This window comes from Sinocyclocheilus grahami, unplaced genomic scaffold (assembly GCF_001515645.1).
Source record: "Sinocyclocheilus grahami isolate Dianchi unplaced genomic scaffold, SAMN03320097.WGS_v1.1 scaffold704.1, whole genome shotgun sequence".
NCBI lineage: Eukaryota > Metazoa > Chordata > Actinopteri > Cypriniformes > Cyprinidae > Sinocyclocheilus > Sinocyclocheilus grahami.
This window is the reverse complement of record NW_015505883.1, coordinates 83,786-98,218: the sequence shown is the minus strand read 5'-3', so window position 1 is coordinate 98,218 and position 14,433 is coordinate 83,786. Positions and strand designations below refer to the sequence as shown.

Genomic DNA, 14,433 nt, shown 5'->3' with positions numbered 1-14,433 from the left:
ATATATATTCTCATAATTTAAGAGAGACCTTACATGAGCTTTGAGATTCTTAGGTGATCTTATATATATTTAAAGAAGCCGCAGGTGTGGAGACAGAAATGGGAACACATGCCATGATACTCTATATATCTTCTATACTTTCAAACGACATATATAAACAGACGACGGCGTTGTTGAAGCCATTCTTTTGTATGCAGTCAAACGGTTGAGCACTGCCATGTGTGTATCCTGTCGGAAAATGCAGCGATATGTCCTACACGATGGTAATAATGTGATTAAGGTGTGTACATGTACATGTTACTGCACTTTAATAATGCGACTAAAATAGGAATATGCCACATGTCTTAATTCGATTAGTGTTTACTTCGATTATGACTTTAGCCGAATTAAGGTAATCAAAAATATCTGTGTACGTGGTAGATTCTTAATCAGAGTATTGTCTTAATCGTATTAAAATCTGAGTACTGTTGTCCATGTAAACGTAGTACTTTCACATGGACAAAAATACTCTGATTTTAATACTATATGTTTATACGTGCAATTCTGGAGGGGACGTCGGATGGCGTCGCGTGGTGACGTAACGGCATGTGCCATTATTGTGTTTACATGATTGCTTTTAGAATATTCCTTTCATGTTCCCGTTTTACATGTTATGGTACATAGATCGATTAATGGCACACGTCGTTACGTCACCACGCGACGCCATCCGACATCCCCTCCAGAATTTCATGTAAAAACATATAGTTTGTCTTCGTTATGATGCCAAATACAGTTGTGGGTGTTTCATTTTTAATTTACTGAAAGCTTCAAGTGCAGTTAATTATTTGTCATGCTATGCGAACAGACGACGGCGTTGTTGAAGCCATTCTTTTGTATGCAGTCAAACGGTTGAGCACTGCCATGTGTGTATCCTGTCGGAAAATGCAGCGAAAAGTCCTACACGATGGTAATAATGTGATTAAGGTGTGTACATGTACATGTTACTGCACTTTAATAATGCGACTAAAATAGGAATATGCCACATGTCTTAATTCGATTAGTGTTTACTTCGATTATGACTTTAGCCGAATTAAGGTAATCAAAAATATCTGTGTACGTGGTAGATTCTTAATCAGAGTATTGTCTTAATCGTATTAAAATCTGAGTACTGTTGTCCATGTAAACGTAGTACTTTCACATGGACAAAAATACTCTGATTTTAATACTATATGCTTATACGTGCAATTCTGGAGGGGACGTCGGATGGCGTCGCGTGGTGACGTAACGGCATGTGCCATTAATCGATCTATGTACTATAACATGTAAAACAGGAACATGAAAGGAATATTCTAAAAGCAACTCATGTAAACACCTTAATCGTAATATTGTCTTATTCAGAATAAGGTAAATAATTAGATTACTGATGTCACATGATCCTTCAGAAACCATTTTAATATGTTGATTTGTTGCTCAAAAACATTTCTTACTATTATCAATGTTGAAAACGGTTGCGCTTAACAACATTTTTGTGGAAACTAATAAATCCCCCCCCCCCTGATTCTTTGATGAATAGAAAGTTCAAAACAATAGTATTTATTTGAAATACAAATTGAAATGTGATTATTTTTTTTTTTTTTATTATTATTAAAAAAAAATTTTTTACGATCATTTGACATTGAAGACTGGAGTAATGGTTGCTGAAGAATTTTCAGTCTAATATGATTTTCATTCCAATATTTGGTGCTCACATTTTATTATTATCAATGTTAAACATAGCCGTGCATGTTTTTCATTATTCTGTGATGAATATATAGATTCTTTGATATTTAAATGCACACACATATACTGTATGCATGTTAAATGGTATTACCTCTGAATAGGTAATGCTTCAGAAATCAATAATATTCATAATCCAAAAATATTATCTTGAAAAATACACTGGCCAAAAGTATATATTGGTTTGGTCATATAGTGTATGTTTGTCAACTTTGTATACACTTACAAATGTATCAGCTAGATGAAGATAAGAAAACTATATTATTGTTAATTTGATGACAATTTACATTTTTGGTCAAAATTAAACATTTGGTGAAAATGGTATAAAACAATTTTCAAAATGTATTAATCTAATATGTATATAATAAAAAAAATGATCTGTTCCATCATAGTCATAAAGACGTGGATCAATCCGAGGTTGTAGCCGGCAGCTTTTGTTTATTTAAAAGTTAAAAGATTACATTGCTGTGTAATAATTACAACAAGCCAGCTAGGTTTGTTTTCTCTAACATCAAGTTATACTTCTTGTAATCAGACAATCTAATTCTGTCAATCATCAAGCTTGGTTCCCCGGGCAGTCGCATGCCTGAGCAATCAGTGGAGAGACGGGCCTCTCACCGCCGTCCAAGCATTAACACACAGTTATAAAGTAACCTGTGGGGACAGTCACCATGGAAACTTGCCTCATTACGCCAAAACCGAGAAATATAAAGAGAGAGAGGGGGGCACGCACCTGCCATTTCTCAACACAACTTTGCCAGAGTTTCATTTTGTACAGTTAAGCAGAACTAAGGGGGAATACTCTTTGTTTAGGTTAAGTCAAAACTTAACCGAACAGTTTAACCGGATCGGATGCCAGTGGACTTTTTTTTTTTTTTTTTTGAAGAGTACATACCCTCAAGTTCAATATTACGTATTCTACCATATGTGAGGAGCCCTGGATACAACATTCAGATGGAGTGAAGTGTTAGGCCTGGATTGCACCTTGGAAAAAAGGGCAAGAAATGGAGTCTAATGCAGTTCCTTGAGGAACCTATTTTGATATTTAACTTACCTTGGCTGGGAGTACAAATTCACCATGGGGAATAGCAACTCCAGGCCAAGGATTTGCCAAGTTGCACCATCTCATTGTCAACCAATGGAGGATGACCCTTCTCTGTTTCCATCTTCACCATGGATGATCACTGCTGTTAAATGTGCAGAGATGCAAGAGAAAGGGATTGTGGGACAGAGGAAGACCAACCATCTGCCTCCTTTGGCAGGAAGACACAAAATACCCAATTCTGTTCAATTAGAACCAGGTGAGTACTGTGATCATTAGACTTTACATTTGGCAGTAATTATGAACAATATTATTATATGAATATGTTGCAGAGCACCACAGTTCATGCTTACGCCTAGTGAAACAAGAACAACAGTTTTAAACCCATTTTGACTTTTGAATTTCAGCAAAATAGAGCATCAACTATCAAGTCTACTCATGACATTGCTAACTGAATGCTGTTCAGACAAAAGTATTACACAGTGCAAAAAAGTCTTATAAGTTTGAAGTGTGAAGTTACTTACATACTTTCCCAACCTAGTATGCAGAGACTATAAGGCTGAATTTAGGTTAGCATACTAGTATATTACTTGCACTTATAGGTAAGAGTTATATGGTTGTACGCTATTCTGAATTCATCCTGGGTGGATCATTTTAAAGGGATAGTTCACCCAAAAATGAAAATGTTATGTTTATCTGCTTACCCCCAGGTCATCCAAGATGTAGGTGACTTTGTTTCTTCAGCAGAACACAAACAAAGATTTTTAACTCAAACCGTTGCAGTCTGTCAGTCATATAATGGCAGTCTATGGGCTCCACGGCTTTGAGAGTCAAAAAAACATACACAGATAAAACCAAATTAAACCCTGCGGCTCGTGACGATACATTGAGGTCTTAAGACACAAAACGATCAGTCTGTGCAAGAAACTGAACATTATTTATATAATTTTTTACCTCTAATCTATCGCAATGTCGAGCTGTCCTGAGCGCGTTCTCAACAGCCAGCACGTGACGTGTGTACGTGCTCTGGCATAGTAGACATAGATATATATAAGTAGATGCCTCATTAGTGACCGTTTCTATGGGCCGCGAGAATCTACTTATATGATGATATATGTTGATGCGTCACGCGCCGGATGTTGTGAACACGCTCAGGACAGTTGGACATTGCGGTGGATCAGAGGTAAAAAAAAATTATAAAAATACTGTTCAGTTTCTTGCACAGACCAATCGTTTTGTGTCTTAAGACCTCAATGTATCGTCACGAGTCTGCGTATGTTTTGTTTTTACTCTCAAAGACTTGGAGCCCATTGACTGCCATTATATGACTGACAGACTGCAACGGTTTGAGTTAAAAATCTTTGTTTGTGTTCTACTGAAGAAACAAAGTCACCTACATCTTGGATGCCCTGGGGGTAAGCAGATAAACATCAAATTTTCATTTTTGGGTGAACTATCCCTTTAATGTTTGACCAATGGCAGATGGGGGAAGCTTTCAGAAAACCTGTTTAGAAGTTACATTTACATTACAGCTCAGTTCCTTTTGGTGCTATAGTGGAGTACCCATTGTACACTTATGTTTTAACAATCTATTTTTTATCCTAACATTTTTTAAACAAGTCATGAGCCTTGTTTTTTATGATTATTTCATTCATGCTTGTGTTGCAAGTTGTGATGTCACCCACAGGATCTCAGAGTGTCTGTGATAAAACTGGTCACAGCATTATTAAGTCTCACCCACCACAACCAGAAAAGGTCTGACCATACTGTATAGTTACTTTAAAGTCTTTCATTTTAATTTTGATTCTAATTACAAGCATTCAACTCACAGGGATGGCAATCAGTGACCCTTGCCATAGGGGCTGATGTGAATCCTGTCAAACATGCATGCGTGGCATACAAATCTGCAGAATCTGAGGTCTTTCAATATGTTCTTCAATTTTTGTTTGAAAGAATTAATAATTTTAAAGTAGTTTTTAAAGAGGGTAAATCTGAGAGCAGCTAATATCTCACCTTTTAATGAACATCATACATTTTTTTCTTGTCAGGACAGGGAATGGAGAGATGGGCCTGTCCACTGCTATTCCAATCCCATCCTGGGAGGGCACTGTGGCACAAGCAAAACACTACAGGTATACAGCTCTTTTCAGGGTGGACATTTAAAAAGCGCAACATTCATGAAACCAAATACGTTCAAAGTAAACTTCTTGCTTGAATCTTCTCAAAGTAACAGCTAAATTCATTGACGGGATAGTGCTAAGTAGATGCCTCATTAGTGACCGTTTCTATGGGCCGCGAGAATCTACTTATATGATGATATATGTTGATGCGTCACGCGCCGGATGTTGTGAACGCGCTCAGGACAGTTGGACATTGCGGTGGATCAGAGGTAAAAAAAAATTATAAAAATACTGTTCAGTTTCTTGCACAGACCAATCGTTTTGTGTCTTAAGACCTCAATGTATCGTCACGAGTCTGCGTATGTTTTGTTTTTACTCTCAAAGACTTGGAGCCCATTGACTGCCATTATATGACTGACAGACTGCAACGGTTTGAGTTAAAAATCTTTGTTTGTGTTCTACTGAAGAAACAAAGTCACCTACATCTTGGATGCCCTGGGGGTAAGCAGATAAACATCAAATTTTCATTTTTGGGTGAACTATCCCTTTAATGTTTGACCAATGGCAGATGGGGGAAGCTTTCAGAAAACCTGTTTAGAAGTTACATTTACATTACAGCTCAGTTCCTTTTGGTGCTATAGTGGAGTACCCATTGTACACTTATGTTTTAACAATCTATTTTTTATCCTAACATTTTTTAAACAAGTCATGAGCCTTGTTTTTTATGATTATTTCATTCATGCTTGTGTTGCAAGTTGTGATGTCACCCACAGGATCTCAGAGTGTCTGTGATAAAACTGGTCACAGCATTATTAAGTCTCACCCACCACAACCAGAAAAGGTCTGACCATACTGTATAGTTACTTTAAAGTCTTTCATTTTAATTTTGATTCTAATTACAAGCATTCAACTCACAGGGATGGCAATCAGTGACCCTTGCCATAGGGGCTGATGTGAATCCTGTCAAACATGCATGCGTGGCATACAAATCTGCAGAATCTGAGGTCTTTCAATATGTTCTTCAATTTTTGTTTGAAAGAATTAATAATTTTAAAGTTGTTTTTAAAGAGGGTAAATCTGAGAGCAGCTAATATCTCACCTTTTAATGAACATCATACATTTTTTTCTTGTCAGGACAGGGAATGGAGAGATGGGCCTGTCCACTGCTATTCCAATCCCATCCTGGGAGGGCACTGTGGCACAAGCAAAACACTACAGGTATACAGCTCTTTTCAGGGTGGACATTTAAAAAGCGCAACATTCATGAAACCAAATACGTTCAAAGTAAACTTCTTGCTTGAATCTTCTCAAAGTAACAGCTAAATTCATTGACGGGATAGTGCTGTAAGGTTTGAAGATATGTAAAGGATAATGTACAGCAGAGGTTCTCAAATCTGGCCCTCGAGATCCACTTTAATGCAGAGTTTAGCTCCAACCTTGATCAAACTCATCTGCCTGATTAGCTTGTTCAGGTGTGTTTGATTAGGGTTGGAGCTAAACTCTGCAGGAAAGTGGACCTCAAGGGCCAGAGTTGAGAACCCCTGATGTACAGCCAGCGGATTAATATCGCAAAATAAATCAGGACCCCCTTGCGGAATATTCTCAAAATTCTAAAGGCCCATTCCCGGGAAACTTTTTTTCCCCTCTGGTTCATTACCTTGCATTTCATTTAGAGAAGTATGCTAATAGAAGTGCCGTCAGATATATTCTGAAAGGGTGGGGTCTGTGAAAACTCAGGAACGGAGAGTTTCTGATGGTGTTTCAAGACTAAAAGATGTAGATAAAGAGGGAGAAGACTGACAGCTGGTGAGCACTGAGCCTTGCCCTGTGGTCCCACTAGATCTGATTACAGTGTTGTTGGAGTGGAAAATATGGTGGGTGCAGCCATGTTACCTTCAACTGGGATCCATCATCAGGGTACAGGGGACCAGGAGTAGATCCCTTCTCCACACTCTGGAAATCCCAGTGCCGTCGACACCAAGAGAGATTTACGTTCTCAACCAACCTTTCCAGTCAATTTTAATTGTATATTTGTGCCACTGAAACCATATTGCAGTCTCTCAATCCCTAAACCAAAGGTGGGACACTCTCTATTGAGGCTTCAAGAATTGTCATGACAAGATTTTAGCAACTACTTAAAAATGGCACTTGGAATTACATTAACACATTGAGGCTATTTTAGGTGGATCACTCAAGCGTTCTTGACCTTCGCAGGGACACATGAAAGGTCCCTTGCTGGCACAGACGATGCTCAGTCGCCAAGCAACCAAGAAGCAGCAAGCTCAGCAGAGGTGCTTTAGGGAAAGTCGAGGGAAACAGAAGAGGGTGTACACCTCTTATCGTGAGTCCCTCAGTTAAACCGTTTTACCAATTGTTGAATTGCCCAAATGGGCCTTTCCATTTTGGTTGAGTACTTAACCTCACTGATGTCTTGTCTTATGTGACAGTGGAAGGAGATGAGATGGAAGGAGGACAGAGGGTTCGGCTTGTGTCCAGGCCAATGCAACAAAACATCTTCTGGGATGAATCTGAAGGACGGATTCTGGATGTAAGGGAGATGCTGCAGCCAAGTCCACAGTTGACAGACCCAAACGTGGGAGACACGAGTGACAAACCACTAATGGAAAATGGAATTCCATCAGACGTAGAAAACCAGAAAAGTAGAGGTCTGGGGAAGGAATGTTGTCATAAAAACTGCCTGAACTCTCGAAGGAGTAGAACAGATCTGGACAGTGGTTTGACAGAAACTGTGCAAAGGCCTTGCAATGCAAATGTGAAGTTACCTTGGCATACTGAAAAACGAGTATGGACATTACTCTGATTCATCCAGGAAAATATATCCACAGGAAGAATAGGAAATTAACAAGAGGCCTTTGTTACAGGCAGACTCTGAAAAGCACGGTTAGTCTGAGAGGATGCAAGCACAAGTGTACATGAAATTATGCTTCAAGCTGATTTGTATTGCATATGTGGTATGTTATCAATTACTCGGGACACCATTAACTCATCCTTCAGTTCATAAATGAGAGGGAAATGTGATTACGGTAGTACACTTCTAGTACAACTACTACAACTTCTAGCAAACAAGTAGGCCATACCTGTTTATAATTCCTGTGGAGTCTGCAGAATTCAGGTGCAAGTCATCAGTGCTTTACAAATACACTTTGATCCTTCCATTTCTTGCCAGGTGTAAATTGGAGCACTTTAATCTGGAATAGTTCTTTCACAATAGTGAGAGCGTAATGGTTAACAGCCTGGGCTGCTGAAGAAAGGTTGCAACATCATTCCCAATTTTACAAATTAGCTTGTCCTGTGGTGATGCTAGAGCCTATTTGTGCATCTCGGCTGCAGGGAAACACCCTGGATGCATGGCCAGTCCATCGCAGGGCTAACAAACTCACATGGGCGGCAATTTATTGTCTCCAGTTCACCTGTCCCGCATGTCTTTGGATTGTGGAGAAATCTGGAGCACCTGGAGGAAACCCACACCAACATGGGGAGAACAAACAGAATGTCCTCCTGACTCAAAGGGGACTCAAACTTAGGGACCTTCTAGGTGTGAGATGACAATACTACAATCCTAAGAACCAGAATCTCTTACCAGTCACCAGATCATAATCCCCTGCAACCAAATGACATAACCCATTTCCTTCCATTGTTTTGTCCAATATAAAAAGGTGTTCCAATGACATGTAATGTTTATGATAATTCCTATCCAGCAGGAATTGGTCTTTTTTTAACTAGGCAAACATTTTTGAGTTAAAGGAATAGTTCACCCAAAAATACAATTTGCTTCAGCCCAAACAAGATGTAGATGGGGTTCTTTATCAAAACAGTTTTGGAAAAACATTAGCATTACATCACTTGCTCACCAATGGATCCTCAGCCTAAGTCAATTTTAAGCAAATTACAAAAAAAAATTTGGGTGAACTATCCAAGTGTGAAATCAAGTGATGTGTAGTTAAGTATGGTGTCCCATACTCAAAATTTGTGCTCTACATTTAACCCATTCAAGTGCACACACACAGCAGTGAGTAGTGAACACACACACCCAGAGCAATGGGCAGCCATTTTTGCTGCAGTACCCAGGGAGCAGTCGGGGGTTCAGTGCCTTTCTCAAGGGCACCTCAATCATTCACTCCCCCCACCTACAATCCCTGCCAGTACAGAGACTTGAACCTGACCTTTGGGTTACAAGTCCTACTCTTTAACCATTAGGCTACGACTGCCCAGACAGATATGTTAAAGTCATTCCACAATGCTTTTCCCACCAGCCTAAAAATAGGAAGATTTGCACTTTTTCAATAAATCTATCAGGAAAAACAAAGGACGAAGTGGCTAACCATCAAACAACTTATGAAAGCATAATATAAATAAACTTTAAACTGGTCAAAACAATTGTTACACGATGTGGTATTATGATTATGCAAAACAAATGGAGTCTAAAGACCATAAAGTCAGAACATGCAAATCATTATGCTACATTTGCAATTTGACTGTAAAACAGGATTTGATGTAGTCTCACGAATAAAAAAAAAATCTTGTCATGTAAATCGGTCTTGTGCAATTATCATGTTAAAATAAACATTGTGGTGGTTTTGAGTACAGCTGCCTCCTCTTGACAACAAAAATGAATTTTAACAGATTTAAATTAACATCCATGGATAATCAAGTACCACTGACGAGGTAAATAAATAAAACTACATCTGAGCACAGCTGATGTTGAACTTTGTTACTTTTGCTGCAATGACCTTTTTTTTCCTTACTGGAGTAAGCAAGGTTTAAAGGTCAAGTTTCTAATTGTTGCACTACTAGCAGCATCAAAACTAATTTTAAAATGATGTTGCAAACAAGTTCCAGACAATTCCCTGGCTACCATTATTCAGCCAAATATGTAGTTCTGCCTAAAAAAAAATACCACTATGTTTGGACACATAAAATGATTCTGCTTGGTTGCCACTGGTGGCACATATTTACATACTTAACCATTAATCAATAAAATAAACCACATAATTAAAAACCAATGGAAATCAATATGTTACAAATGAAACGTTATAAAAGTCCCCAGGTCTCCTTTCAGAAAGAACAAGCTACTACATTTGTTTAAAAATCAAATAATTTATTTATAATTTTTAAACCAGGTCTGTTGTCCACTTGAAAACAAATAAACTTTTGCAAAACATTTTGTCAGGGGTGAAAGTAGGAGAAAGAAGGGTGGAGAAAATTTTAATCAACATGCAAACGGTCGCTCTTTCCCCAACAAAATGGATCCATGTTTGTAGAGCATTGTCTCGCTTGTCCAACTCATTAGCTGAAAGTACAAGAGTAACACTAACTACAACATAAACTCCACCGTTTACAGGGATGAGAATTAGCCACAAGTGCAGATTCAAAATTAGTCCCATCAATGAATAATTCCCCAAACAGAAGCCAGTCAGATTAGTGTCCACAGAATAGTGATCTTATCCAGCTAGAACCTGCCAGCTGTTTGGTCTAAAGCTGTTAAATGGCCATAACATTTGATGGATAGCTTACAGTAATAATCCACAAGTCAGATATTGGCAGTGCAAAACAACATCATTGTGCCAACCACAATTTTAAACAATAAGTATTCATCCGAAAATTAGCCAGAAATGCATTATTGTCTGTCAAGGTTGGCAGCTTGTGAAAGGTTTTGAATTTTATAACAGGATACTTCACCAAAAAAAGAAAATTGTCATCATTTACGCATCCTAATATTGTTCAAACCTATATGACTTTCTACCTTCTGCAGAACATAAAATAATATAATTTGTAGAACGTTTCAGCTGCTTTTGTCCATACAATAAAAGTCAATAAAAACCAGGGGAGACTCTTGACTGTATGGACAAAAAAAAACTTATTTATCAAAATATATTCTATTGTGTTCTACAGAAAACAAACACAAATAAGTTTGGAATAATATGAGGGTGAGTAAATGATGATGTGAATCTAAACTATCCCTTGATTTCAGACTAAATTTTCATCTGTAATCTAAAGACTGACTTAAGATGGTCTGTTTAGATGAAAACTACTCAAAGGCTCTCAAATTTCCATCTTAACAGCAACTGTCCACAAATCAAAAGGAATAAAGTCTTTACAAAGACAAGTTGGCTGTTAATAACCACTGGGACCTTGAAAGGAGCCCTTGACAAATGAAAGGAGAATTGAACAGAAACCAAACACCTGAGACTTACTGACAGCACACAGTCTGATGCATCAAAGGGGAGTGATGGGACCGTTACATTTCTGGTAGATGTACTTCAATTTGGGCTTTAAAAAAATGCAACTAAACCGAAAACAATCCAAAAAAAAAAAAAAAAAAAATGCAAAAATTTCATTTTCCAAAAATTCAATGTGCAAAACAACATCATTGTGCCAACCACAATTTTAAACAATAAGTATTCATCCGAAAATTAGCCAGAAATGCATTATTGTCTGTCAAGGTTGGCAGCTTGTGAAAGGTTTTGAATTTTATAACAGGATACTTCACCAAAAAAAGAAAATTGTCATCATTTACGCATCCTAATATTGTTCAAACCTATATGACTTTCTACCTTCTGCAGAACATAAAATAATGTAATTTGTAGAACGTTTCAGCTGCTTTTGTCCATACAATAAAAGTCAATAAAAACCAGGGGAGACTCTTGACTGTATGGACAAAAAAAACTTATTTATCAAAATATATTCTATTGTGTTCTACAGAAAACAAACACAAATAGGTTTGGAATAATATGAGGGTGAGTAAATGATGATGTGAATCTAAACTATCCCTTGATTTCAGACTAAATTTTCATCTGTAATCTAAAGACTGATTTAAGATGGTCTGTTTAGATGAAAACTACTCAAAGGCTCTCAAATTTCCATCTTAACAGCAACTGTCCACAAATCAAAAGGAATAAAGTCTTTACAAAGACAAGTTGGCTGTTAATAACCACTGGGACCTTGAAAGGAGCCCTTGACAAATGAAAGGAGAATTGAACAGAAACCAAACACCTGAGACTTACTGACAGCACACAGTCTGATGCATCAAAGGGGAGTGATGGGACCGTTACATTTCTGGTAGATGTACTTCAATTTGGGCTTTAAAAAAATGCAACTAAACCGAAAACAATCCAAAAAAAAAAAAAAAAAAGATGCATAAATTCCTCTTCCCATAAATTCATCCGCAAAATCAGTGTATTTAAGCGCGAATTTATAAAGCAACCCATCAATCTTCTCAACAACTGAGAGCAGCAACTCTATGGGGAACTTTTCCAATGACAATCAAAAACGACAAATCAAACTTCCATATGTACATTTAGCAAATAAAAAAAACGTGTTTCCCACTCCAAACTTGAATAAACAAAAAGGTTTTCTTCCAAGAGCAACTCATGAGCCAGCAGCAAAGCAAAATGGGGGTCTATTGGCAATGACATAGAAACACTTACATACAACATGGGTGATGGTGCAACCTGCCACAGCACACTACTGTTAAACACAAACCCATAAAAACGCTAACCTCCAGAAATGTCCTCCGTTAAATTTTAAAACACCTCAAAACGATGTTATCTTGCATATAGATCAATCTGTTTCATGACTTTAAAGCAACTATTTGCATGAGTCCATTGGAGCAACTGAGCTGGTGAGATCTGTATTCTGCTCCCTACTGGTCCACTAACGCAGTGGTGGACAAGGAAATTATACCCCATCTAATCAGTGCAAAAATGAGAAGTGCGTCCGTTTGAGGTTCATTTGTCTAGGTCAGCATATCTGAATATCCAAACATCATATAAGACATGGAAAGGGAGAATGACTCTGGTAAAAAGTCCTCAAATAACAGGGAATACTCTCCTTTTAGGCCCATTTAGAAATTCATGTTCATTTCAATTTAGTAGTACAAAACACTCATGAAGAAGCATCGAGACAGCTTGTATGGTGAGATGATGATATTCCTGTCAGAATCACAAGTCACGTAAACCAATATGGCATAATGTGAGCTAATAAGACCAACTTCGCAGCATTCAGGTTAAAGTGTTTCTGAATCTGTGTATGTTAGTTTATCATAGATCAAACTTCTTAAGCGGACAAAGCTCTGCTCAGTGTTTTCCAAAACATAAAATTAAACGCATAAAATAAACCACAGACCCCAGTATGGAAACAAAAGCAAAACCACGCAAAGCAGCAGGCTACAACACAATTGCAACCTGCCATGCTCCCGTGCACTCTCTTTTTAAGGAAAAAAACAAAAATTGATTTGAGTAGTTGAGTCCGTTTAAACACATTTCCATCCTTCGGTTTGTGATTGTTCGTAAGAAGAAAAAAAAAACAACAACAGAAGTGTGGCGCATTGTTTACTTTCGGCATGATACGTTTCGCGGATGCCGTCAACATGTTCGGCCCAGCTCATCTCCGCTACGCGACACAAATACACAGAGGTCTTAATTCAGGCTATTGACACCTGAGCATAGAAGCCACCGCGTTTCCTTTTCAGTGGCAGTGTCATATTAGTACCTGACTCCCCCCCCCCCACAACCTCTCTTTCTTTCGCACAAGTTCTTAAAACACTTTATTATGATTGGTTGAATTTTCCCTCAGAGTTTGCGCTTTGTGGCTCAGCAGAGGTCAAGTGTCTTTCTATTGATGGGTGATCTGAGCCAGAGGACTGTGGCGGAGGAAGAGGAGGCCAAAGGGATGGAGAAAGAGTTGAGGGACCCCGTAGTTTGATTTAGCGAAGCCAGAGTTTGAGCCGAAGTGCATCCACTCCGTTTAAATAATATCTAAACAGCCGCTTGTCCCTGACAAAGCCCAGGTTCTCATAGAGTTTCAGGGCCGATTTGTTGGTGATTTCCGTCTCTAGCACCACCTAAGGATGAGAACAAAGCATGTATACAAAATGGGCATTGTAGAGGTTTTGCAATACACTTACAAGTAAAGCATAGTTGAGGGAAAACAGAAGTTGTGGCATATTTGGAATGGCACTACCACATACTCTTAGTTGGAACATAGTGTGTGAATTTCTTAAAGTCTCTTATGCTCACTAAGGCTAGAACTATTTGGTTAGTAAAAACAGTAATATTGTGATTTCTTTCTATTTAAAATAACTTTCTATTTGAATATATTATAAAATGTAATTTATTCTTGTGATGGCAAAGCTGAATTCTCAGCATCATTACTCCAGTCTTCAGTGTCACATCATCCTTCAGAAATCATTCTAATATACTGATTTGCTGCTCAAGAAATAGGGATGTAACGGTATGAAAATTTCTTATCACGATTATAGTGAGCAAAATGATCACGGTTATCACCATTATCACGGTATTGTTAAAAAGTGCTGGAGATGTTAAAAAATTACATAAACAAAACAACAATAGAGATGTAAAATAAGTAAATTAATTATAATCGCTCTCTCTCGCTCGCTCACACACACACGATGCGCAAAACTTCACATTTGAACAGTCAATAGCAAATACTTAAACTAATAACAAAACAGTAGCTGATTCAGAAGCGCCAGATTGT

The 14,433-nt window shown here is 37.9% G+C and overlaps 2 protein-coding genes across 2 annotated transcripts in view; one reads left to right on the top strand and one right to left on the bottom strand.

The window, feature by feature from the left end:
- Positions 1 to 6,039: 6,039 nt before the first annotated feature.
- On the top strand, positions 6,040 to 13,641 carry LOC107559869 (uncharacterized). The gene is made up of 5 exons (XM_016243888.1): positions 6,040 to 6,135; positions 7,132 to 7,258; positions 7,365 to 7,652; positions 7,748 to 7,818; positions 13,513 to 13,641. The coding sequence occupies exons 2-5, from the start codon at positions 7,138 to 7,140 to the stop codon at positions 13,639 to 13,641; spliced, it is 609 nt and encodes a 202-aa protein (XP_016099374.1). The 5' UTR covers positions 6,040 to 6,135; positions 7,132 to 7,137.
- Positions 13,440 to 14,433, bottom strand: part of LOC107559868 (N-alpha-acetyltransferase 30-like) — a 3,955-nt gene continuing 2,961 nt past the window's right edge. Inside the window, exon 4 of the mRNA XM_016243887.1 lies at positions 13,440 to 13,780. Within this exon, the coding sequence (XP_016099373.1) occupies positions 13,643 to 13,780 (138 nt within the window). The 3' untranslated portion in view covers positions 13,440 to 13,642. The remainder of the gene's footprint in view (positions 13,781 to 14,433) is intronic.

What these genes read in the sequence shown, in the direction of transcription:
- LOC107559869 (XM_016243888.1), top strand. Translation starts at nt 7,138, where the DNA reads ATGAAAGGTCCCTTGCTGGCACAGACGATGCTCAGTCGCCAAGCAACC. An exon ending in GAGGGTGTACACCTCTTATC is followed by an intron (nt 7,259 to 7,364) that starts GTGAGTCCCTCA and finishes CTTATGTGACAG; the next exon opens with TGGAAGGAGATGAGATGGAA. An exon ending in TAGAACAGATCTGGACAGTG is followed by an intron (nt 7,653 to 7,747) that starts GTTTGACAGAAA and finishes TGATTCATCCAG; the next exon opens with GAAAATATATCCACAGGAAG.